General features: G+C 42.6%; 1 protein-coding gene across 3 annotated transcripts in view; it reads right to left on the bottom strand.

The window, feature by feature from the left end:
- Positions 1 to 27,031, bottom strand: part of dtx1 (deltex 1, E3 ubiquitin ligase) — a 67,157-nt gene that overhangs the window by 15,709 nt on the left and 24,417 nt on the right. For all 3 annotated transcript variants that reach the window (XM_033620566.2, XM_033620567.2, XM_033620565.2), the window contains one exon: positions 6,767 to 7,514. In XM_033620566.2, the coding sequence (XP_033476457.1) occupies positions 6,767 to 7,514 (748 nt within the window). The remainder of the gene's footprint in view (positions 1 to 6,766; positions 7,515 to 27,031) is intronic.

Below are 27,031 nucleotides of genomic sequence, written 5' to 3' on the forward strand. Positions count from 1 at the left end.
TTAACATAACTAAACTAAACATCTTTAATTCAAAATCTGTAGAAACAAATCTCATCATGGACTTAGTGTTAGCTAGCTAGTTGCATGCTCAAACCTTAGTTATTTGACAGTAACATTACCTTTTGAGCAGAATGCAGATTAATCATTTTGTTAATCTACTCGGATCAATCTGTTGTCATCCCACCACATATTTTCATTATTTTCCTGGCAGTAATGTGCAGTCTGCAGCTGGCTCGTGCTTACATAAAGTTATGTGTATCCTTATATGTATGCAAAAGAAACAAACAAAACAGGGACAAACTGTAATGCTCCACAGCACCACTGGGGGCGAAATTCATAATGGACTAAAATGCTTATGCCAAGCTCAGACTACAGGAGTTTTAAAATCCTGACTGATTTTGAATTGGGTTGCATCACGCACATAAGGAGAAACTTGACAGATGTTCTTCTCTCTACTCTCAAACTGACTACAAGATTTGAAAACAGTGGTGCATCACACACCACAGGATATTATTAAAATGATGCCAGAGGGAGCATGAATGCACCACCTTCCCTGATTTCATGGGGAAGCAGATTAAAATTATAAAAAATTATAGAGGCTGACATGGTGCAACAACCTGCTGTAATGCTTTACAGAAAAAAAAAGCAGAAGGCTAAACAAGTCCGAATGAGGACATGGTTGGGGAGACGCGGTCAACACAAGTTGTTCATTCTTCAGCGAGAGCTGAATGTGAGATTTAGCCAATGTTAGCCTCAAAGGCTAGAATATTTATTGTTGCTTGGCAACACCATCAGCTGCTCCATACTGATGTACTCATAGCTGTAATAATTCAGATTTTTAATTCTAAATGTCAAACATGTTTGAAATTATCTGGGCAGCCCTGATGAGCCTGCTCGAATATTACCAGACCGATTTCTCCTCTTACTGTCTGGAGTCTTGGGAATAAATCTGTCCCAAACTCTTGTAGTCTGAGTCTGGTTTTGAGAAGATGTTCTTAGACCACCGGGGCTGAAAAATGAAGCCAATGCTGGAGTGCAAAAAAACTGCAGTTCCTCAAATGGCCACTTGAGGCTGGCTCCAAAAGCAAGTCAGTCCTCATAGACCCCCATGTTAAAATGCTCAGCTTTACAGCAGAAATACACGTTTACAGCCTGGCACAAAAAATGGTTTTTTGGTCTTGATAGCTAATTCGCCCTTCATGACAGCTGTACGTGGGGTTAATTTTTAAATAACTCATCCGTTTAAATTTTAACGCGGCTTTAAGTTATGCATAATTAAAAGCACTGCCACTTTGAGTGACAGGCTGTCTGCGAGGCCTCACCTCAGCTACTTCAAGTCACTCAACCACCCTCACTCCTCCACAGCTCCACCCTCTCCTCCACATACCATGAGTCACCTCTGGCTCCAACAATCCAAGATGGCAATGGCCAAAATGCCAAACTCATGGCTTCAAAACAGGAGTCCACAAACTGATGGGTGATGTCAAAGTGGCTAGTCCATTATTTTTATCCAGTCTATGTCTTAGATACATTCTGTCCAGCTCTACATGAAAGTTACATGAAATGAACAGGTGTAAATAGGGTGCTGCTCACTGAGCCACTTGTTGGTTATCTCAGTTTATCAACCACACGCACACACACACACACACACACACACACTGCACATACACTTCTAAATCTCTGCTCTTTCACCATGGAGTGACTCTGGCCCTGCAGCTCTCAGGCGTTTCACAAATCCGCATCAAAGAGACTGCTTTGATATTAGCGAGAGCCTCTGTTCCTGTGCCAGGGGAAGCCCTTCAATAAGCTGAGTGCAATAACGAAAAAGGACGCGAGGCCTGGCTGAGCCTGATGTGTCCTATCGCATCTCTGGTAGGGACTCAGATACACTGTGTCTCACACCAGAGGAGCAGAGGCCGGGATCAGATGACTACTGTAGCATGCTCGACAGATGTGAGTCAAAATAAATTAAAAGACTCTGATGTGCGATGAACACCTTATTTCAGAATGTCAAATTCAGGGGTGTGAAACAGAGAAAGGTTTGATTTTAGGTGCAGGATCTAGTTTAAAGCAAAGACTACAGGGAGTGATTTTGCACCTTCAACCGCAGCAGAAGAACTGACAGCTGCAGTCGCTGCTTGTAACAAAACCCAACCAGTCGATATGTCGAGGCACTCAGCTGCCCATCGCTGAGTCGTAGCACCAGTATCAGCTTTTCTGTTTGTTTTCACTGCTGAGGAAAATGTTTAAAGTGGCATCACCTTATCAAACAGAAATATGAAAAGTAGAACAGGTTTGGCTAAACTGGCAAAATTTGATACTTAATAAACCAAAATTGGGTGCTGCCCAGTGGGAGAGTTCCTCCTTCATTTAAAATGCACTTAAGTCTAAATCAAATCAAAACACACCATGAACAAGATGCCTCCCTTTATGAGTGCATGTATAATTTAGCTTGTTCAGTGAGAGCGCTGTGATCAAACAAATAATTTTCATTAGGAGGAGAAATGAGACAGCACACACCATGAGAGCCCTTAAAACCCTCTCACATTGTGTGCCGTCACCACACACTGCACAAACGACACACTCCTATACGCATACAGTAAGCCTTCAGAGGAGCTGTCAAGGATCCATAACATAACATTAAGTAGGAATGCTTTTCATCTTTATTGCTTTCCAATTCTAGCAAATATCTCAATCATCAGCCACAGAGTGCATTGCGTAATAAATATGCATATGTTGGTGAAACAGCTGCCCGCCGCGTGATTGCACAGCCGCCAAAAAACAACCAGCAGCAGCTTCTAATGATTGTTATCTGCTGGATGGAAAGAAACAAGCTAACGCACTTATCTTAACTGTGCTCATGGCTAATTTTTACTGAGACAGATAGATCCACATCTTGCAAGCAGTTTCCTATTGCGCTGTACTTCATCATGTCTGTAAAACGTGTGATTACATCTCTGTACACTGCAGAAATTGTTCCTATGCAAGACTACGCCCTAAACCAGCCAGTCAACCTGTGGCCCGGGTGCAGCTGCTACCCTTCATCTCATTCTGCGTGCTGCTAACCTCTTTTCTTGACTTCTTTTTTTAAAGAAATGTGCACCTCTGAGGCACTGACCCTGTCTGTCCCTGCTGTGTCTAGTGCACTGCGGTTTAAGACACATGCCACCTCCTCATACTCTGCTAACAATCTCTAATGCTGGATGATTTTAAGGGTTTAACTCTGGCTCTAGCTCCTCCCTCTTGCTCCTTATTCCTCTCCCTCTCTCTCTCTCTCACATCACATTTGTCTAAAAACACCATCATCACCACTGGGAGTGCATCGAAATCCAGTGTCATTACTGATCTTATATTTCCATGCCAAGAAAGTCAATGCAGAGAGTATCCAATGGTCCTGCGTTGGCTCGTGCTCACATCTTACATGCAATTATACCTCATCGTCAGTGTAAACAAGAGCAGACCTTTGGCCTTTCCACCACAACACTGTTGTTTCCAGTGCTCAAGTTTTGACAGGGCGCGATCAGCGAACCAGACTGAACCTCGTCACCTCTGCATTTCTTTCGCCCTGCCAGCTCTAATTTTTCTCTTCCTGACCCGCGTTCACTCCTTCGCTCCCTTCTGTCAATCGCGCCTGGCTACACTCATACCTTTGATAGAGGACAGTTGTGTGCTGCTGAGGAATTTCCATCTCCTACGGTAGTATTTTTTACGTCTAATGCTGTAATATCTGACCTCAAACTGATGCAATTAAGTGATAAATCCAGCCCCTACATACCTAGCCCATTATCACCACATTAATTATGGCCCCTGTCAGGTCAGGGCGCAAGGGTCGCCGTCCCTCCTCTGTCTCCTGCTCTGTATCATCCGTCCTTTCCTGGGAGAATCTCCTGCCTGCCTCGAGGACTTAATCAGACTGAGAGCAATGTGATTCCCCAAATAGAGAGACCACATTAGGCCCAGTTAGGAAAGTGCTGACGGAGGACTAATATCTCCTCATCTGTTTATTATGCACCATAAAGACAGTGAGAGGGGGGTTGGAGAGAGAACTCCAGGAGTGCTTAATTGCATATTGATGTGAGCAGCAGGAGACAGAGGCAAGCCCTCTCCCCTGATATGCTAAGGGAGGGTTACAACATGGGTAATGCACTTTACACTGCACCTGAAATGCCCTGAGAATAAGCAGTAATGACACCGAGAATATCCAAATTGCATCAGTTTGGTCCAGATGAGCGCTCGTGATTTATTCATTAATTTCAATATTAATTTTTATCCTGTGGTGAGCGCCGAAGCAGAGCGGTGCAGCAGCCCACTGAGGGATAATGATCTCTGCACTCCACACACAGCCCTCCAGCCACCACTCAAGACGAGTAGTCTTAACACAAGCAGAGTGGAGCTTGTAAACACAGCCGACGGCAGCATGCACATGCCAACACACACACTTTATTCCTTTTGTCTGAGGACAATGCAGCGCATGTCTTAACTCAGCTAAATGTGCCAATGTGCATAAAGACAGTGCACAGAGGAAGTGGTTTGGCTGACAAAAAAAGACATGAGAAAAATCCCCAGAGATCTTGTGACATTCTTTCTGCGTTCATTCCACCTTATAATATCTTTCACACAAACATAATTCTCATGTCTTCATGTAATCATCATCCTTTCGCTTTTAAAATGTGTGAACTTGCTGCTTCTCTAATGAAAATAATCTTAAGTGGAAACCCTTGATTTACAGTAAAGACGAGTAAATACGTGACATGGCTTTCCTGTGTCGGGCACATGCAACAGAGTGTGAGCTCAATAATTCAAAAAATCCATAGCAGCTGACATCTGTCGTTACCATACATGACCTTGTTTCACAACAGGTCTTCAGTTTATAGCAGGTAACATGTAAAGGCAGATAGTGATATAGTGGGTTGTGTCAACGCAGTAATAAGATAAACTGATGTGTTTACACAATCCAGCAGATGGTGCCACTTCTAATATTTGTGCACACAAGACAGATGCATGAAGCAACACCCCACCACCACCACCACCATTTATAGCCCACAACCAGCGGCTTCTTCAGATACCAAAAAGATCAATATTTGAATTATACAAAGGTACAAGGTCATAAAAACGCTGTTGGCTTATTCACAGATGAAATCTTTTTTTTTTTTTTTTTTTTTTAAATCAAAAGTATCAATACATGAATGTAGCACAAATAGACTTAAGTATGGTTGTTTGTGTACCTAAGGCAGCAACATAAACTCATGTAAACAAGCCACAGCATGCCAAATACCTTCCTCACACCCAGCACCAGCTCTATTGGGGTGTGGGTGTGTGAAAAACAGATCTGATGTTTTACATTCTGTGTGGGTTCCTCTGTTATCTGTCTGAAGCACGCTTGTGGGAATGCGTGAGCGAGTTCACATTTCAGTTAGTGTGTGTGTGTTTGTATGTGTGAGCGCTCATGTCCTGCTGTGTGTATGTTAACCACGCTCATCCTGTATGTCGAGCCACTCGCCTGGGAACCGACACACTCTACCTCACCCCCTGTCTCTTCCTCTCTCACACTCTCGCTCTTTCTGTCTCTGCAAAACCCGTTTGTGCTGCGAGGTGAAAAAGTCACATTTCATCCACAACTCCACGCTCGCCTGAGCTTTCACTGAATTCTTAAAAGTACAGACGAAACGTCCCTGAATGGGTCACTCCGTGCTGGCTTTCTGTATCATATACACCTCTGCACAGAGACACATCATTCTCCACCTGCTCGCGGTATAAAATAAGGTCATAGCCTGCTATGAGGAGCCTATACGTTTCCTTTCAGTGACACAGAATTAGGCCACAGAAAGTGAAAGCATGTGTGCCTGGGTGAAGGACGGTATTATTCAAACATGCAGTAAGTGTGTCTCCCCCCATGAGCGGCGAGAACAAAATGGAATCAAATTAGATCAGGAGAGGGTTTATTTTAGTAAAAGAAAGCAGGATGGGGGACTGAAGTATCAGTTACAACGCTAGACACACATCTTTTCCTCAGCTCCTTTCGCTGAATCGCTCTGAGGTCAGAGCGCTCAGCTGAAGCTCCCATTTTTCCTTGATCCATTATTCATTCTTCCCCAGTGGAGCTCTGCCTCCATGGCAAATAGGTTTCCACAGCTACACCAGAGCCCACTTCACATGCCTGACCGTGCATACACACACCCGCACCATGAAACAATAACACGGTCTCACACACACACACACACAGATATTCCACATACACTGTCATATTTTTCCACATCCCATGACACAACAACCACAGCGTAGAGTGATAGTAACAAATTAGTTCAAAGCAGAGGCAACAGAATGATCCAGAGAAGCTGCAGTATTTCACGCCTATTGGGGCCAACATAAGCTCATTATGGAGCAGTAACCATGGCAGGCACACATATGAAAGAGAAGGGTTCTTCCTCAGTAAAATCAGCTGGACCCGAGGCTTTTTTCTGCAGATCCATTGATCAGCACGTTAAAGAGAGCAGTCGTAAATCAGCAGAGAGAGAAATAAAGACTGAAAATGACAAAGTACAATACACCACACACATGCAGGCTGAAGCTTTGTGAAGCAGACAAGCAGAAATGGAGATTGTCTCTTTGCTTTTTATATCCTCCCATTGCCTCGGCTGAACTGTAAATTCAACCGAATCCGAGCATTATCCTCATACTATAACAAGTAACTGGCTGCTGCAGACTCCAGAACATCCAAATTAGAAAATGAGGGGGGATGAATGATTGTGTTTGCAAACATCATTACCCTGGTGGGATGGCTCCTCTGGCAGTGCCCATGGAAATACGCTGGGTGCCCGGCCGGTTCAGGTTGTTCTGTCCGTTGATGGTGAGAGCGTGGTGGCCATGGGCGGATGAAAGAGATGGCATCACAGGGGAACAGGGGAAGTTGGCAGAGGACAGTGGCAACTGCACCTGTTCAGCTTTGGCTTGCCCACCTCCCATACTTATGTTATTGTTGTTAGGGCCGGAGGAGGCGGATGTCGGAGACCAGAGGGAGGTTCCAGCAAAGGTGTTGCTCTGCCGCACTACAGCGAGGGTTCCTGTGGCGCCCGCATTGCCCGCTGTCCCTCCGTAGAGCTTCCGCCGCTGGGAGGCCAGAATAGCATTAGAGGCGGCTCTCGTGCTGTTGACCAGGATGCACTGCTGGCAGGAGCAGGGCTGGCCAGAGCTGGCTCCCACAGGCCACGACTGCGACTTGGGGATGGAGCCCATGATTAGCGGGTAGGCCAGGTCCATGCGTCTCCGCAGGCGTCTCTTGCGCTGGCTCTGCCTGTTGGTCTGACACATGCTGTTAAAGTCGATGAGGTAGCAGAAGCCTAGAGAGGTCAGGTCGAGCCAGGGGTGCTGCTTCTCATAGGCGTTCTGGATGGTCACGCAGATCTCCATGTCATACGGCGTCCACGAGCCATTGTCGTTCTCCCATTCCCATACCACGCCTTTCCCCGGAGCAGACGACGGCTCGTAGAAGTTCCTCTGCACTGGTCTCATGGTGCCTGAAAGCAAAGGACAGAGGAGAGAACATGAGGACAATTACAAAAAAACAGTTGCTATAGTCGGTTACTATGCATGTCTATGAGCAGGACACTGAAGGAAGTAAAAATATTCCTAATGATACATGAGCAGAAGAATTAACGTCATTGCATTTTTAAAGTGCAGACTGTCTGTGTTCTGCATCTTTGACAACTCTGCTGGCATTACAGATTCAGGTCAATTAACTAGTTTGTCCACAGAAAGCGGTTCTCATTTTGAAAGCTGCCTGAATATTAATTAAAAGTGTCATTAAAAGTTTACTCCAGCAATTTAGTATGTCACTTACATAAAGTTAGGCGACAAGCAAGAAACAGATTAAAAAGGAAATGGACTTTTAGTCTCTAATGTGGGTCAAGCTCCAAAAAATTCCTAAATCTTAATGCAACTGGAAAACATCTTTCATCACACTCCCCCTCCCCCGCCTGCATCTTTTAAACTCCACACCTCCAGTTTGTATTTCTGTAAAAAGCTAAGATAGTAAACTTAACTTAATATGTAAAATCAGTGGAGTCCCCATTTATTTGTTAACTGATTTATCCACTGATATTAAATTAGATGACTCTAATTTCTGATTTCTAATATTGTAAATTTAAAGCATTGGTGGATTAATCTCTGGTGACATTAGCCTGAGGCAAGATGTAGTTTTAATGCTGCTTCAGTTTCAAGCTCATCAAAAGAGCTAGCAAGTGTTGAGACAGCAACTTGACCAACTGATGGAGATCAGGTGTAACACTTCGCTATGTGCCCGAGGGAAAAAGTGGTTGCAAACTGTAGCATTAAGTCAGAGGCTCAAGATACAAACATAACTTGTAACAAGCTGGGGTGCACACGCAAGTGAAATTCCTCCTGTCAAGAAGCTCTTACTGTATTAAAACTGCGAGCATGGCCTTTCAGACATCATACCCACAATCCCCTGCTGTCTCAGTCTGCAGTCTACTGTTCTGTACAGCGACAGGAAGGAGGGGGACACAAAGCCGGTAGCTTTGTACCTCTGTCCCTTTGCTGATGGCCACTCAGCTCCCACCTCCATTATAACACAATTACTGTAGTCACATGGGAAATCAGGACACCTTAGCCTATCCATCTCCCTGCTGCACGTAGGCAAGGGTATCCAGGCACTCCGACAGAGACCGTCACCCCCTCCTTCCCCCCACCTAATTTAACGGGTAAATGCACACTCCCCTGCCAGGGAGGACCAGGGTGATAATGGAGGGAAGGGAGCGTGTGCACAGGATGAATGGATGTGGGAATGAGTAGAGGGGTTGGTGGGCAGCGGTAACCCCTCATCCGGCAGCCCGGTGTTGGCTCCGGAGAATAAAATGCATCAGCAGAATCAGCAAGTCTGACCTTGAGTCTCTGCTGCACACTGCTGCTAAAGGACTCGGCTTGATGGCTAATTTCATTTGGAGCTGCTGAGAATCACACACACACACACACACACACACACACACACACACACACGCTCACAGATGACTGCTCAGTGAGCCAGCTGCCTGTGTCTCTCACGTCTTCACTCAGTCAGCCATGCACAACTTTTTCTGCCAGTTGCGTCCGTGCCTGCTCACAGCTTGCTTGCTTGATTTCATGTATTCTCTCTAAGGATGATAATGAAAATAACAATGATTTTCCTTAATGGATTTCACAATAAAACACTCATCGATTTCCCGGAAGTCAGTAATATTCTCTGCACTTTTAGCGTAGCGTTGGATGGCAAGCCACACGTCTGAACACTTCATCACTGCGGCTCCTGAGGGATGCATTAGGTCCGACACTTTCAGCATGGCTGTGTGTTTCTGGCCATGATCAATAGTGACACAGCTCTACACAGTCTTGCTAAGTGGTAAGTTTAACTGAAGCTTCATAAATGTATAAACATGTGCAGGTGTGTCACGCCCAGGCATCAATTTAAACATCTCAACTTTGGTGAAGAGAGATAAACAGTATCTCCCTTTAAAAGCCTATTAGTAGTAGTAATTGTTCACGAGAGCTCAGATGGAGTCTGATGCATCAAATGTGCTCAGCTGAAAGATTTTCTATAAACAGTTCAGTGGGCTCTGAGGGATGGGTGTTTGGCAGTGAAGATTTCTTAATGTGAGGCAAGGCCAGAGCTTTGCTCAGCATTCACAGACCTACACCCAGTCTCTGAGTCTCATGTACTACTATTATATTTGAGTCGCAGAGTTAAGCACACACTTTTCCACAAAATAAATACCCGCTGATTTTTGAAAAACCTAGAAGGTTGTTCGACAACACTTACTGCTGTTCTGAAAGTATTTCCAGAATCCTCAAACACTCTAACCATCAGGCTAAAAAAATACATCTGTTGCACTGTAAAGTAATAAAAAAGTTTTTCAAAGATCAATGCAGGGGTAATAAATGTAGAGTACAGACTGGGGCTGTCACGGACCAGTGTTATGCATCTTGGTAAAGGATAAGTCCAGTTTAATACAATTTGTAACTTATTTCAGTAGTTTGGGCCATCATTTCTATCAGATATATATTTGAAGTCACTGAAACAATTGCTGAGATCTATGAACAGAACGACACTGCCTGAATAAAGTTGGACAATCAGCCAGTTGTAAACAAGCCTTCAGTTTAGCCAGATTATCTAAAAGCAACACTGAAATACTACAAGCAAATTGAAGGGATAGTTTGACATTTTTGAAAAGTTATATCTCTCTTGTTAAACCCGCACAGTGTCATTTTTACATTAATGTTTGTGTACCAATTCAACAAATGAGCTAAAACATGTTAATAAGTGAGTTTTTAGAGCCAAGCTAGCTGTTTCTGCTTTTCTTCAGGTTTTCTCATGAAATGTATGAAACATAGCCACCATGATGTCACCTGTTTTGTAGAATCCGTTTAGTTTGGCATTTTGGCCATAGATATGTTACCTAATCATCACTGTCGCTGTGGTAGCAACTTGTGGATGGTACCAACAGAACCGTTCCGTACCATTGGTCACTCCTCTGTTGGGGTACCTAGCACACAGATCTGGTACTAAAAGGTGGAGCTGTGAACACTGCAGTCCATTGATTGGTCAATAGCGGACGGTCACTCTGCTCAGGGCTGAGTTGAGGCTGGTTTTGAGGCTCATGTAACCACTGTTCATACTGTGGAGAGTTTTATTGGTAAACTGTAACTATAAAATGAAAGGGTGTTTTGCTGCCTCTTGCAGCAGCTGTATTCTGAGGAAAAAAATAACTTCATTCACTGGGCCGACTGCCCGCAACTTTTAAGGTGGAATGTTAACTTGTAATGTTACTCAATGCGTGAGTTGACATGACATGAATCCATTAGTACACCTTAAATTTCAATGTGACAACTTTGATTACTTGTTTTTATATGACTTACACTTAGCAATCAGTGGATCTTCAGGTGCTTATATATATTAATTTCAACCGGATTATGTGAACTGCATATATCCTAATCCACACTCGGAGGAAAAAAAAGCTAAAGCTGGAACTAAATGCACAAACCTGCAATTTTAAATATCCCTACTGCAGCCTGTTTTATTTTGTTCTGAAAATGGCAGCATGCAACCCCGTTCTGTGGACGATAAATGAGGTGCCCACTTCCCTCTGTGTCACTAGTAATGAGGAAATAGATTGAGTCCTGGAAGGAGCAGTGAGTGACAACAACCCCAACCACATTTAAGAGTACTGTTTGCGATGGAAACGCCAGGGTATAGCTACCACGTCTGAAGGGTTATATTTGGTTTCAAAAGTACCATACCGAAAGTGTTTGGTACAGTAACCCTGTAGGTTGCTATTTGGTCTTTGTGCTAAGACAAGCTAATTGTTTCTGACTCCGAGCACATTTCCAAAATGTCAGACTATGCCTTTAAAGTTCACCACCCAAATCTGTCGGATGTTTACAACATACAGTTTTGGTATTAATATTACTTTACGCCTTTGTTTTCTCCTCTCAAATTAGTTTGGCTAATCTGGGTGTTTCTTTAAAACCTGTCTGATTGTCTGAACGCTTGTTTCTTGCCCTGTTTGACCTCCTTTCACATCTAAACACATCATAAGTACAACACTATTGTTACCAGGTGAAGTGATGCCCAAAACTATAAAAAAAGACACAAATTCAAACAACCCAGAATAATTCTTTAAATATTTGCATTCTACAGCAGGGACTGCACAGGTTGCTGATCAGGGGTCTGGAGAGGAAAGAGCAGAGGCCACAACAACACAGGAGTCCTGGGGCCTCAAGTGGGAAGTTTTAGTCAAAACATACAGCCTGAAACTCTGCACACTGCCTCCCATTCCGCTGTGATTTACTGCTGTATATATACCTAACTCTGCCAAAAAGCCGGGCCTGAGTTGTTGATGTTCTCCCTGTGACCTCTTACGCTCTTCCTACCAGGAAGCTAAGCGAGAGTGGCCACTTCCTGTCTGACCCTGTGTGCCTTTGGCAGCCATCTTTCCTGCCCTCCTCTCACTTCCCTTGTCCTTTCTCACACGATGTCCTCCAGCTGTCTTTGCCCAGTGCCAGTATGTTTCCCCTCGAGTGAGCTGTAGCTGTGTGATGTATAGTCACATCAGGCCTCGCAGTGGGACTCTAACCCTGCCGTCACACAGGGCTAGGTGGGTTCAGGGTGAGCTTGGCTGCCCTTTCACATCTTAGCTGGGGGTAAAATTTCCTGCAGTCTGTTCGCCATATGAGGCTGTGCAAGTCTCCATCCTTGATAGATTTGTTTTCCTCTGGAAATGAAGGGAGGCCTATCTGAATCACTCTTTTAACTGGAAGGACATGCAACATTAAATTGCAACATCCTTGACTGCCCTCAGAGGCCTGCTGGAGGAAAAGGGAGCAGATTGGCAAACTGATGCTCTGTATTTCATTTTGGCTGGTGCTTTTATCACAACTGTTAACCAACGCAATTAATGCACATATTGTACTTCTAAAGATATACAGTGTGGCCTGAAGATGTAATTTAACTTCAAAGCAGAGCTGCAGACTCCTTTAGTGAGTCAAAAATAATGCTTTTCAACATTTATATGGTTATTACTATCTACTCTTGTGCGCTGCATTTAAATAATTAAATAAGTGATATGAAAATAGGAGCAAAATTTTCACACTGAGGGACCGAATTCACTACTCTTCAGTTAAGACTTATCAGGGAGTAAACCTGCTTCACTCCACACAGTGACTGAACAGTAAATCCCATCGAAATCTGTCACAGACATTTTGATGTGTGTGTTCCTCTCACTCTAACACTTCTGTGGTCACACAGGAAAGTGTGATGGAAACACCCTTAATGGAAAAAGCCAGTGACGTGCACCTGATTACCACAGGTAGCACCTGAACAGCTGCTGGTAAAATGCATTAGATTCAGGCTATTGTTGTCACAGAAACACTAAGGAAAGGTTTTGTTGTCATGGAAGCCGTCCCTACGGCTGGGAGTAGTGAGAGGAGGACGGGGGGGTGGTGTGGGGGGGGGGGGGGGGGGTTGCCCGTATGTGAACGTTCCTACTATTCCTTTCCCTGAGCACAGTGCCATCAGAGTCAACTCCTCCTCCGCTCGCTCATCTCATCTGCTGCTGACGCCAGCTTTCCCCTCGCTCTCCACCGTCTCTCCTGGCTCCTCACCAACACTGTCTCGCTGAGCCATTCTTCACATTTTCCACTCTGTCACTCACTGGACCCCATCCTGCTCTCACACGACGCTCAACACTTGGACAGAGAGCAGAAATTTGTGTCATTGAATTAAGGCCCACATCACCTTGCGCTTAATGCTCTCCTTCGCCTTGCTGCTGTGGGAGAAAAGGCGGACGAGAAGCGCCTGGATCAAGCTCTATAATATATCCTTATAATTGGCAAGCCTCATCAATTTCCCCGGGGCTGCGTTGATCCTATTAAAACATAGTGCTGCATTTTTCCTTTTAACTACAGAAGGAGAGAGGCCAGTAACAGGTCCAGCATCATAAGGCTCAGTGTTGTCTGAGAGGTATTTAAAGCTAGCTAATCTATGGTCTCTGCTGGAGAACAGGCAGACCTCTGACAGAAAAGAGACGCTGCATACGGAGCAGAGAAAAAATATTTGAGGAGTACAGAAAATGACTGTGTGCTAGGGCTACAACAAAACTGTCCATCATTTTTTACATTTAATCAATTAAATACTGAATGTGAGTGTCCAAAAATAGTGAAAAACACATTATGTAAGTGTGCAGAGTCCAAGGTGACATCTTTAAAAGTCCAACAGTCCAAAACCCTGAAACTGGTCCACTTAACAATATAGCTGCAAGTGGCGATTCTGGGGTTCAAGCCAGCATAGACCTTTAAAACTTGAAAGCTGGGTAGCATCAAGACCTCTGACAGTTTATGATACCTGCATTAAGAATAACCAACAGGTTTGATGCAATGGGACAGATGCTCATTCATTTATGTCATAATCAGTGCTGGGCCATGCTCTTCTTTGGCAACACTGTCACTTAGAAATGGTCATTGATTTATGGCCAGATTTTGCAAAAGGCCAATTGTTTTATTGGTGGCGCCCTCTATTAAGCGATTTCAAAGTAATTTTGCACATGTGGTTCAACATTATTATTCAACATATCCTGCAAGTTTCAAAATGATAGAAAAACAACTCCTGATTTATAGTCTGATTTGTGTTATGCTTCACCCATTTTCGCATTTTTCATGGTATGTTTAACCCTATGGGCCCTAGGCGTTTTTGGGGTATTTTTACTGCCTTTACTTTTAAGCTCATATCACAGTCATTATAAAGGCTACATACACATGCTATATCTTGTTTTTTTTCAGGTCAATCAGGGCTATCCAGATTTGCCATCATTTCATGTCCTTCTATGTGCCTGTATTTTATATTTTTTTTTTTTATAAAAAAACAAATCCATGTAACTAAATTCTTACATTTTTACATGTATCTCACCATAGCAAGTTGGAAGTTGACATATTCTGCCATATATGAAGAGGGGAGACTCTCTGGAATCTGGCAATATAAGAACCATGATGCTGGGACATTCTGTCACTTCACAGCTGTCCAAAACATGTGGTTTGTGCCAGGCGGACATGATTGCCAGTATTTTTTCATTATTGCAAGAAATTCCATTGACTCATTCACAAGTCAAAAATGTGTTTTATCTGAAAGAAACATGCAATATTTATATCTAAGATCATAGAAAAATAGTCAACCCAGTGCAATGATGTCCTCCAAGATAATATTTGCCACTTTGTTTGCAGTAAACAAAGTTTGTTGTTGTTTTTCAGTTTCAGTTATATATTGGGGGGGCATTTTGGGAATTGGGGGGCACACATGTCCCCCTCAATGTATATGGTGACTACGGCCCTGTCATGCATGCATAATTAGGCTGCAGTTGTCTGGGTGTGCAAAGGTGAAGTGGCTGGTCTTGTCATACAAAGTTTGATGGAGTGTCAACTGGACAATATGGAGATATTTGCATCTTGAAAGCCGGACTACAAATGTGGATAGACAGGGAGAAACACACGCAAGCCTAAGACGTGGTAAGATAAGATATTCCTCACTATATGAAGTGACTGATAACAAGATCTGTATAATGGATTGTGAAAAAATTTGTCAGGTTTTTATTTTGTAGACAATAAATCTGGATTTATAGCATGATGGGATGACAGCACAATGATGTGTGTGGTATCATTGGAAAGCTCTGCTCCTGCGCTTTCATGTGATATGCGTGGCATTTCTGTGTGAGCCTGCATTCGCGAGTAATCCATCCAAGAGTAATGTGTGTGCAAAGCTGTATGAAAGCTCTGTTATTCATGATTTTAGTGTAATTTTATCATTTTTTTCGCTGTGAAAACATTGGACTACCGACAAGTGCTTGGTCTTGTTGGAAAGCTACAGTTCTGCTGTTTCTGATATGCATGGCTTCTCGCTATGACGCACGGTTGCGGAGAAAATCAATAGAGAAGAACAGGTGTGAATTTGGACACAATATGCGTCGTTTGGGCCCATAGGGTTAAAGTACTTATGTGGACATATCCTGCAAGTTTTGTAATGATTGGCCAAATGATTGTGGGGTTAGGTCTATTTATATATTTATATGAGCCATGCCCCCTCTGAAGTTCAATGGTAAATATCTTCAAACTAAAATGAGGTATCAATAAGCATCGATAACATTTGATAAAGTTGGTCCAGTGATGATCCACAGAAATTTTGGTACAAATTGGACCTAGGGTTTAAGAGGAGGATGTCAAAAATGTGTTTTTAAAAAAATTCAAAATGGTTTAATTTTCCCGATGAGACCTTAATGGTTCTTGTAGGTATTTCATAGACCACATTGAGCCGCACTTGTTGGTTGAATTTGGGACTTGGGGTGTGAGGGGTATGGTGTTAAAAAAACGTTATTGGGCCTTAAATATAGCTCCTCCATCTGGCCAATTTGTGTCATATTTTTAGAGCAACATTTGCACACAACTTCCAATCATTGGCATTGTCTACGATGACCATCCCACATTTCCGCAGCTTGAACCAGATAATATTTAGCATTGCTGCTTAAATTATAAAATTAAGTAATTGATGTTACACCTCAAGTTCAGTTTACTCATCCCAGAGTGTACTATTTAGCCTATGAACACAGTTGTATTATGTCATACCCTGATGATGTCATTGGGGGAATTTAGGCTTGGAGACTTGAAGAGTTTTTAGCAACAGCCTGTGTCACAAACTGTAGGAAACTCTGGTCACTGAGTTTGAAAGACATTTATCTGGCAGAGAGGATCTGCTAAAAGATGCTACTGACGTGCATTGTGGGAAATGCAGGACTGTTGATTGCTTGACCTATAAAAGTCAGGATATGTCAAGTTTTGCTTCGATGTTGACAAGCCTTCTTTAAACCTATGTCTCGTAAGTGCCCAAACATTATGGAAGTACATTACTGCCTATTGCTCCAACACATCTCTAAATACACAGAACAGTAGAACAGTAAAATTTTGATTATCCTCAGTAAATTTGGAGGTGACACAACAACAAAACGTAAGATCCTCTATCTAAACTAAACTCACTAATTTGCAACACCTCTCACCAATCACACAAGAACAGATTCATCGCAGCAGAGACAGAGACATCAATTTCTGCTTGAGTTCTAGCCATAGAGATGCAGCCACAGCTTGTTGCTCGTGTGAAACACAACTCCCCTTTCAGTGGCTTTTTGTTATTTGAACAACATGGCACAGAACACCACAGCATTGTTCTCACCCTACTCTCACTTTTATTTAACCAGAAAACCTTCTATGTTGTTTGTTTCGTTGTTATGATCCACTGAGCTACACAAAGCAGAGAGGTCCTCCTTCTCTAAAGACCTGTTGAAAGTAAAACAGAAAATGGCTGCCTTGATGAGACAGGTGCAGAAGAAAGAGTAACTACTATAAAATACATACATGAAAAATGTACGATTTATGTTTACAAATAAATGACAAACAGTTAAACTGTATCCAGTGGTGGACTTTTCCTTTTTGCCATGCTAGCAGCAAAGGTCTACGAAAGGCACAAATGTTTGATGGGGCCCTAGACAACATGGTGTGGTTGTCAGGCTTTTTTTCTTTCTTTAATAATCAAATACATAATTCAGGGCATATACAAAATAGTTCTAATGGAAAATTGAAAGTAACCAGTGATGGAAGAAGAATTCAGATATCTTACTTAAGTAATAGAAGCAATGCTTAAGTGTAAAAATTGTGTTAGAGGTAAAAGTCCTGCATGCAAGCTCTTACACAAAGGACAAAGAAAGTATGAAGTAGCATGAAAATGGAAATTACCAGAACCTCAAAATTTTATGTAAGTACCTACAATACAGTACTTGAGTGAATGTACTTTGTTACATTCCACCACTGAAAGTATCCATTGAAAGTAGGCTAACTATTACTACACAAGCCTGAAAGTGTCTGACATCAAATGGAAAATAAGCCTTTTTGCTTTTTCATTATGAAAATACTATGTTCCATTGAACACACACACGTTGCTGTCTCACTCCTGTTCTCTTCATCTGCTCTCCAGGGGCCGTCCCTATGTCTGTCTGTCTGAAGATCTCTTCTCATTCCACGGCCACAGTGTTGGGTCAGATGATTTGTAAAACCACTGTGACTGTGAGCTGCTGCTACAGCTAGCCTCAGGCTGAGTGTTGCTAACGGTAGCCTCCTCATCTCCTTAAAGTGAACAAGGATGATTTGGTGGAACAAAAAATGTGTCAATTGATGGACCACTTCATGATACTGATGTCTTCCTCTCCTCTTTTTCTAGTTTTCTCTTTAGTTTGCTGCGCCCACTTCTACTGCTTGTTTCATTCATTGTTGAACTACTGTAGCTGTAGCCTGCCTGGATACCTGGCTGACAGTCAGTTTGGGAGAGATGATTTGTTTTGTTTTCTTTGTTTGTTTGTTTGTTTTTGGCTGTTTGCATCGGCCCCCAAGTGGCGTGGGCCCCTGAGCCCATGCCCAGAAAACCCAATTGATAATCCAGCCCAGCATTTAGTAAGGCTCTGTTTTGGCCAATCAAACACATGCACGCGCACATTCCTTCCTGGCAACTTTGTAATGCGAGCACTATTTCTACTGTTTACTTGACAATCTTTGCAATGAAAGTTAAATTAACAGTTGCAATTATCACAGGAGTTGTAAAATCCTCAAACCATTGTGCCGTGTTTGGCAAATGATAAGCCTCAAGAGTTATCTAAAATTAGTCTGTTAGTTAAACTGGACCTCCTGGATAAGATTTCAATGTCTCCCTGTTACCTTAAACAAGACAGCCCCCTACTCTTTTTTAATGCAAGGAGGTTTTCGGTCTGACTCCCCATCGAGTCTTGTTGAAGAATTTCTTACTATTATGAAGCCATCTTGGCTGCATCTCCTCCTCAATTTCATAATACACATGAATGCAGGCTTCCATATAAGCTCTGTTCTATCAAAACGTGATTTGGAGCACAAGTTTTGGATTTTTCACTCAGCAGAAATTGTTCTTCGTTTAATTTAACAGTTAATCAACTTTTGTTCAAACAAAAGACCTACAAAGCTGTAAGCAGCGCGGCATCAGCGCAGGCACAGACCATGAATTATCATCATACAGCCTTCATAATATCCTACACATGAATAGTGAACACATGATGAATATGCTAATAAATTCTACAGTATGGGGGAAATAAAATAATTGAAGCGCGTTTGATGTTTTCACATAAACCCCAGAGCACAGCTTGAAAAAGAAGGACTTTCATCTCCCAAAAAGGCCTTCACAAACAATACACCCAAGCTGGCTATTAGAGATGATGAAGAGACAGAATACTGCAGAGTGGTTAAAAATGCATCACAGACTGAGAAAACATCTGGCTCAAAAAAAAAACATTTCATAGTACAGCATTTGAGTATGATAGGAAGTGAACTTTTCATTTGAACGCTTGTATCAGAGGCTTTAGATGTAAAAACTCTCCTGCTCAAAAGGCGTTGTCATACCTGTACATCAAAGTCGGCGAGATCTGTAAGAGCATTATCTGCTCATTAACAAATACCCAGAGATCAGAGACCATAATAATGAGGATGACAGTCTGGCATTAAGCTGGTTTAACAGCATTATACGTTACAATATTGCAGCTCCCCTGCTCTTTTCTCACAAAATCACACATTAAAGCTCATTTTCTACACTGAGATGACACTTTCGTTTTACCCAGAATGCAGTTCTTTATGATGGGCTACACTAGTGAATAGCGACTTGGATTCCCTTACGCGTCCTTGTCCTCTTTGTCGGCAAACGTGATGGATGAACAAAAGCGGGGGAGCTGCCGCTGGTCGGGAGGCAGGGGAGACACTGATGGAGGGAGAAGAAGGAAAAGAGAGCAGGAAAGCAAATAAGGGGGGATAGAAAAGGGAGGAAAGAAGGTAGACAAGGGTAGAGGAAAGGATAAAAGTAAGGAGGAAAAGATAGGAAAGAAGGAGACAGGGAGGAGGGAGAAGAGAATGAAGATGGAGGGGGTAGATAAGAGGATGGAAACAGGCCAGGCAAAGGGGTGGAGGGAGGAAAAGAAGGAGAAGAAATGCTATGTGAGTATGTAAGGAGGGAGGGAGTGGAGACTGAAGGAGGCATGTGATGAGTGGAGGTTTCCTGCCAAATAACAATAAAAAAAAAGAGGATGTCTCACTTCTGCCCGAGCTTAGAAAGTGAATACTGCAGTAAAACAGGCCCCGCTAATACAGTTTTGCTGCCAGCAAGACAAAGTGGTGAGGAAAAGTGGCTTAACTCCCACTGCAACCATCCTCATCCTCAGCCCCTTCAAACTCCAAACTCTCCCACAGCCCGGCCCAGGGAGCTGGCCAGTTACCGTGCACTTGTGCAGAGTTTGCAGTTACTGGGGTAACAAAAAAAAAAAAAAGACACAGTGGATAAAAAAAATCTTGAGAAAATGAAGTTATAGTCCTGTCCACCTGCCAGCTCCTGTACTGCAGTGAAGCAACAGACCCTGAAACAACCTTCTGACTCTATGGATGTCGTGACCGTCCTCAGCTGAGGAGCTTCGGCTCTGCCAAGGATGCTCTCTGACTCACTTTGTGTGTGTAATCAGTTCACGCACATATGACTATGTGTGTGTGTGTGTGTGTGTGTGTGTGTGTGTGAGAGAGAGAGAGAGAGAGAGAACACCAGAAGAGGTACATGCTGAAGAGGTGAGTTTGCTTGTGTGCGTGTGTGTGTGTGTGTGTGTGTGTGTGTGTGTGTGTTCCGCCGCACAACCACACACTTCACACCACTTCAGCCTCATCACGTTCAGCAGGAACCTCGTTAGCGTGTCAGCGCCATGCCGTGCCGTCACCACGGCAAGGGAGTAGGAGGCACGGCTCCAGGCACTGCTTATAACACACACATACACACACACACATACACACCCATACACACACACGAACCTGCAGCCTTGGCTACACATGACACAGGCCGCACTGCCAAGCAGCAGTGTCAGGGTTACAGTAAAACAGGTTCCTAGTTAGCAGACAGAGTCACTTTCACACATGGAAAACAAAATCCCGCGATGTTAATTTTCCCAGTAAAGACAGCAGATCTGGCTCACGGTCTGACAAAACTGAAAACAGTGACAGCTTATTTGGTCGATGCAGCTCTTTCAACGTTTCCTTCTGAGGTATGACATTTGCTAATTTTCTGGGATTCTTGCCTGCTTATCCCCCGTGCACTACAGAGGCTTTTTAATGTTATCACAACATTTCTTCCCATCCCCGACAGCTGCCAACTGATGACTTCTTATGCCTGGGCGCTACAGAGCTCTCTTACGCTGGCATCAGTCCAATGTGAACACAGCACTGCCAAGCAATACTGCACAGCACAACATATTAAAAAACCAAAAACTATCTCTCGAATGTGAACATTTAAAAATCAGATGCCTGTAACATGCACCAGATCAACAATTTCAATCAGTATGTTGTATGAAATGCTCAAAAGTTATAATATTTTTAGTATGAAAAGTAAAAATAATCTAAAAATTTGTGGAGGGTAACTAATGGGCACCAACTTGATTAACAATGTACCGTAAAACCACATTGATTTTATGACCACACTTGTATTACAGTGAGCAGAGTTTACTTGATACAAGTCAGATGAAGTTAAGGTTTTTATGGGGAAAGGGGAATGTGGACATGGATGTTTACTGTGCCATAGAGAATTAATCTAATTTTTTTATTGACCCTGTACAACAAATTATATCTGACATGTATTTCACTTGAAGTGTGAAAATCTGATAAATAGTAATGACAGGGTTTGGACTGTTTTCATTTGGACATCATTTTAGTTTTTACATCATTTTCATGTTTAGTTTTTACCGTCCAGAGACCTTCAAGAGATTATTGTGTCATATTAAGGTGCTCTATACAATATTCAGAGCATTAATACAGCATCAGACAACTATTTGTTATGTAGCGATATAGAGTAATGGCGTCCTGAGCAGAGAGTGAAGTCAGCTCTTTGTGTGTGTTGTTATCCGGACTTCTCTGTCGTTGTGACAGGCGGTTTAGCTGCATGTGCATGTTAGTGCATTTAAGTCCCTGTGTGTGGAACCCACTAGCTAGCTAATTGCCAGCCCTCTGCACTGCGCTCACATGGTGGGTACTGCTGATATCAGGATGGTGTCATCTTGGAAGTGTAGCACCCACCCTTTCATTCCCTCCCAGGTTAGCACCGTTACCCTGTCAGCACTGTTGCCATTTTTAGCACTGTTAACGCCGTCAGCACTGTTCACCACAGACTAAAAATAATGGACATTGGTTTGTGGAATGCTGTTCTGAGGCCTTGAGTTTGGTATTATGGCCGTTGCCATCTTGGTTTTTTAGGAGCCAGAAGTGACCATATTTGGGTGAGAGGCTGGCATGGTAAAGGAGCGAGAGGTAGATCTGACTGAGAAGCCAAGGACACTATCAGCACACATCCTGTCACTCAAAGCAGCCCACCCTTATTTATGTGTAACTTTAAGCCTTAATAGAATGTTAACAGGTGAGTTATACAAATAAACGCACCCTCTTGTACAGGTGTCATGAAGGGAGAAATTAGCTACCAAAACCATTTTGTTTTAACCTAATCTCTCAAGACAGATTCTGCAATTTACATTGTAGAAGACATGCAGGTGTCCCCAGGAAATGTGTACCTACAGAAACAGCAAGCTACGCGTCCATGGCGACCGCTCCACCCAAAATGCCATCTCGTCAACGTGAAAAAAATATTTTTTCCAGCGGATGTCTTAGTTACAACATGATTGAGCTACCTGGGGTAATTTCATGTCGTATCCGACAACAGGAGGCTTTTAACAGATGACGTCCTGATGTTAGCTTTGCTGCTGCTGTTAGGCTGTTAGCTGTACCTGTCAGCTGCAGCCACTGATGCTCTCTAGATATCGTGATTTCCCAAAACTGAATAAATACCACACATAGCAACACCAAACTGCTTTGCTAGCTCAATCATGTTGTAACTAAGATATCCGCTGGAAAAAATATTTTTTTCACGGACCGTTTATTGAGTTACTGAGTTGCTACAGACACCGCTAACGGGGCTAACAGCTAACGGTTAGCCCAGCTAATCTACGATAACCATGTTATTAATTACAAAATGTGCACACAGAAATAGTAATGTTTGTTCAATCATTGTGTTTATAGACTTTACAAACATCAGATTAGTCTAAACAGTAATATAGTGACGTGAAAAATGTGATATATACATATATATATATATATGTGTGTGTGTGTGTGTTTATATATATATATATATATATATATATATATATACACATACAGTACAGGCCAAAAGTTTGGACACACCTTCTCATTCAATGCGTTTTCTTTATTTTCATGACTATTTACATTGTAAATTCTCACTGAAGGCATCAAAACTATGAATGAACACATGTGGAGTTATGTACTTAACAAAAAAAGGTGAAATAACTGAAAACATGTTTTATATTCTAGTTTCTTCAAAATAGCCACCCTTTGCTCTGATTACTGCTTTGCACACTCTTGGCATTCTCTCCATGAGCTTCAAGAGGTAGTCACCTGAAATGGTTTCCACTTCACAGGTGTGCCTTATCAGGGTTAATTAGTGGAATTTCTTGCTTTATCAATGGGGTTGGGACCATCAGTTGTGTTGTGCAGAAGTCAGGTTAATACACAGCCGACAGCCCTATTGGACAACTGTTAAAATTCATATTATGGCAAGAACCAATCAGCTAACTAAAGAAAAACGAGTGGCCATCATTACTTTAAGAAATGAAGGTCAGTCAGTCCGGAAAATTGCAAAAACTTTAAATGTGTCCCCAAGTGGAGTTGCAAAAACCATCAAGCGCTACAACGAAACTGGCACACATGAGGACTGACCCAGGAAAGGAAGACCAAGAGTCACCTCTGGTTCTGAGGATAAGTTCATCCGAGTCACCAGCCTCAGAAATCGCAAGTTAACAGCAGCTCAGATCAGAGACCAGATGAATGCCACACAGAGTTCTAGCAGCAGACCCATCTCTAGAACAACTGTTAAGAGGAGACTGCGCGAATCAGGCCTTCATGGTCAAATAGCTGCTAGGAAACCACTGCTAAGGAGAGGCAACAAGCAGAAGAGATTTGTTTGGGCCAAGAAACACAAGGAATGGACATTAGACCAGTGGAAATCTGTGCTTTGGTCTGATGAGTCCAAATTTGAGATCTTTGGTTCCAACCGCCGTGTCTTTGTGAGACGCAGAAAAGGTGAACGGATGGATTCCACATGCCTGGTTCCCACTGTGAAGCATGGAGGAGGAGGTGTGATGGTGTGGGGGTGTTTTGCTGGTGACACTGTTGGGGATTTATTCAAAATTGAAGGCACACTGAACCAGCATGGCTACCACAGCATCCTGCAGCGACATGCCATCCCATCTGGTTTGCGTTTAGTTGGACGATCATTTATTTTTCAACAGGACAATGACCCCAAACACACCTCCAGGCTGTGTAAGGGCTATTTGACCAAGAAGGAGAGTGATGGAGTGCTGCGGCAGATGACCTGGCCTCCACAGTCACCGGACCTGAACCCAATCGAGATGGTTTGGGGTGAGCTGGACTGCAGAGTGAAGGCAAAGGGGCCAACAAGTGCTAAACACCTCTGGGAACTCCTTCAAGACTGTTGGAAAACCATTTCAGGTGACTACCTCTTGAAGCTCATGGAGAGAATGCCAAGAGTGTGCAAAGCAGTAATCAGAGCAAAGGGTGGCTATTTTGAAGAAACTAGAATATAAAACATGTTTTCAGTTATTTCACCTTTTTTTGTTAAGTACATAACTCCACATGTGTTCATTCATAGTTTTGATGCCTTCAGTGAGAATCTACAATGTAAATAGTCATGAAAATAAAGAAAACGCATTGAATGAGAAGGTGTGTCCAAATTTTTGGCCTGTACTGTATATATATATATATATATATATATATATATATATATATATATATATATACATACATACATATATATACACATATACATATACATATATATATATATATGTATATATATATATAGCTAAACTGCTGGTTTTCTACCTGGAAGTATTTGTAAACAACAAGGCGGTTCCCTAGGGGCACCGCCGGAAGTGAAGGGGTTGAGCGATCCCCGAGGCCCCTGCACTTCTGTTAGTCGAAAAACTACGGGCAGTGCCTCCAGAGGTAAAGGAAGAGAAAAAAAAACACTTTTTTTTTTAACCGATGGATTTCCAGATTTACATTTTTATTTCTGCTGCAATGTTGGGCATTTAAACATTGGGGTCTATGGGGATAGACTGGCTTCTGGAGCCAGCCTCAAGCAGCCATTTAAAGAACTGCAGTTCTTTAGTTCACTTCTGTGTTGGCTTCATTTTTCAGCCCCAGAGGTTGCCACTTGCTGTTTAGGCCATTAGCACAGTTAGCTGCCACCTCCATGTTGAGAGCCACATACAGACAACCTCTGATTCATCATACAGAGTTCGTTTTTATCAACTAGAAATAACCACGCACCACTCCAATATTCTAACTGAAAACTGTTCTGTGAAATAAGTAAAACATTTTCCAGACATTGTTATGGTTGTTTTTTTGTAGTTTGCTTTCTCCTTTTCACAATGCCAGATGATGATTTTGTTGAAGTTAACTTTGAGCACCTGGTAGATTTACTTATTATTTTGTGACATATATCAACATCGGAGAGTATACCAAATCGATATAAATATATTGCACTGCAACATTAATGTGATATTAATATTAATGATGTCATGTTAGCAAATGATTACCAACACATCACTTAGCCCTACAGCTGACCTTGCACTGAAGACTGCATCGCACCAACCTCTACTTAATATAAGCGAAAAGTCACTTACACACACACGTTTAAACCCACACCCTGACACAGTGCAGTATTCATCTGTGACAACACGATATTTCATGTCAGCCGTCACACCGGCACGACAGACTGTACATCAGTGAGACCTTTTTGCCTGCTCAGCACAAAGCTGAATGATGGCCGCCCCACGTCAGAGGAGACTTTGAGTAATAGCTCACGAGGTTCTTCATGAGATGACCTCTGCCACGCTGTACATGCAACACTAACTACTACATGACTGGATCATGAATCAATCACAGTGGATAAAGTGTGCAGTATGTACACTACTCCATCACCGAACACAAACTGAACTCAGCAGATGACGGCAGCACAGGGTCAGACTCTAGAAAGGGGCAAGATTGTTCATGCATGCATCACCGTCACCTCAACTTCTATATGACCTATAGGTGGTTGTGTGGATGTTCTATACTTATCATACACAAAATGTGTGGATCATATCTTAAAGAATCTTCTGGAAAAAACCTAGAAATACCCCTAAAATATACCAACACATATAAAAACAAAGATACCAATTTCTACCAAATGACATCATCACATCAAGGCTGTTCGTGGGAGGCACCTAGAGGGAAAGAACTGCTCAGAATATTACATCTGACAAATAAAAGGAGTCTGACTCATTGAGATGAACAGCATGCAGTAAATGAGTTTGCTGAGACAGGCTTTTATAACCCACTTCATGGCTGTCAGACACAGTCAGGTCTTATCAGGGGAAACGTCTGGCTACATTACAGTAAATTGTCTCTGTGCCAGACTACAGTGGTCAGCTTCGATCAGCAGTAAAGTGGACACAGTGTGAGAGAGGTCAGAGGCCATCAGACCACCGTGCAGAGAGAGAAATGTTTTATCCATGTATCGTAACAAACACAATGTCTCCTTAAGCAGCCTACTTTCCCAATGAGTTTTTATTATTAGGCCCAGACCTTTTCCCTGCTGAATCACAAGTGTAATCACATCTCCTCTGTGTTCATACTACAAAATTAATGCAGAGACGTTCATTTTTTTTAGTATTAATAGCTCGTCTTAATAGCTCAATTATTTTCACTGCTGTATTTGTATCATGTGCACTTTTCCCGAATTTGACTATAAGGTCTATTAGGAGGAACAGAGGATATTCAGGGAGCCGACTCTTGCTTGTCGAGGCTAAATGTCAGGGGCTGGAATGAAATCAGGGTCATGTCCTCGTTGGAAAGTTGCTGCTGGATCGCTAAAAGCTTTTATCAAGCTTAAAGCCTGAACATGAGTCTGATGGGCTTTATCAAAGCCTACAGAGGTGTAACAAGGGTACATTGACTCTGAGGGTCAAAGTCTGCAGAGAAACTCATTTCACAAATCTACTTTTCAGAAGTCATCAGTTCGGTTGCGGTGGAGAGAGGTCACTGAGAGCTGCTGAAATGTGAATGATATTGTTAAGGGAACTGTGTATCGAAGGTAGACCCTCTGATATTGTGTCATAATGAAAGTTTGTTTACGGGATAGAATCCATTCAAGCAGATGACTTCATGCTCTTGAGGCTGTAATAGCTTCAAGATACATACATAATGTATATGGAACTATGGTGAATAAATCATGAATGATTTTCTTGGAAGGCTTAATTACTCCAGAACGAATGAGGGTCAACTT

Source organism: Epinephelus lanceolatus, chromosome 9 (assembly GCF_041903045.1).
Source record: "Epinephelus lanceolatus isolate andai-2023 chromosome 9, ASM4190304v1, whole genome shotgun sequence".
NCBI lineage: Eukaryota > Metazoa > Chordata > Actinopteri > Perciformes > Serranidae > Epinephelus > Epinephelus lanceolatus.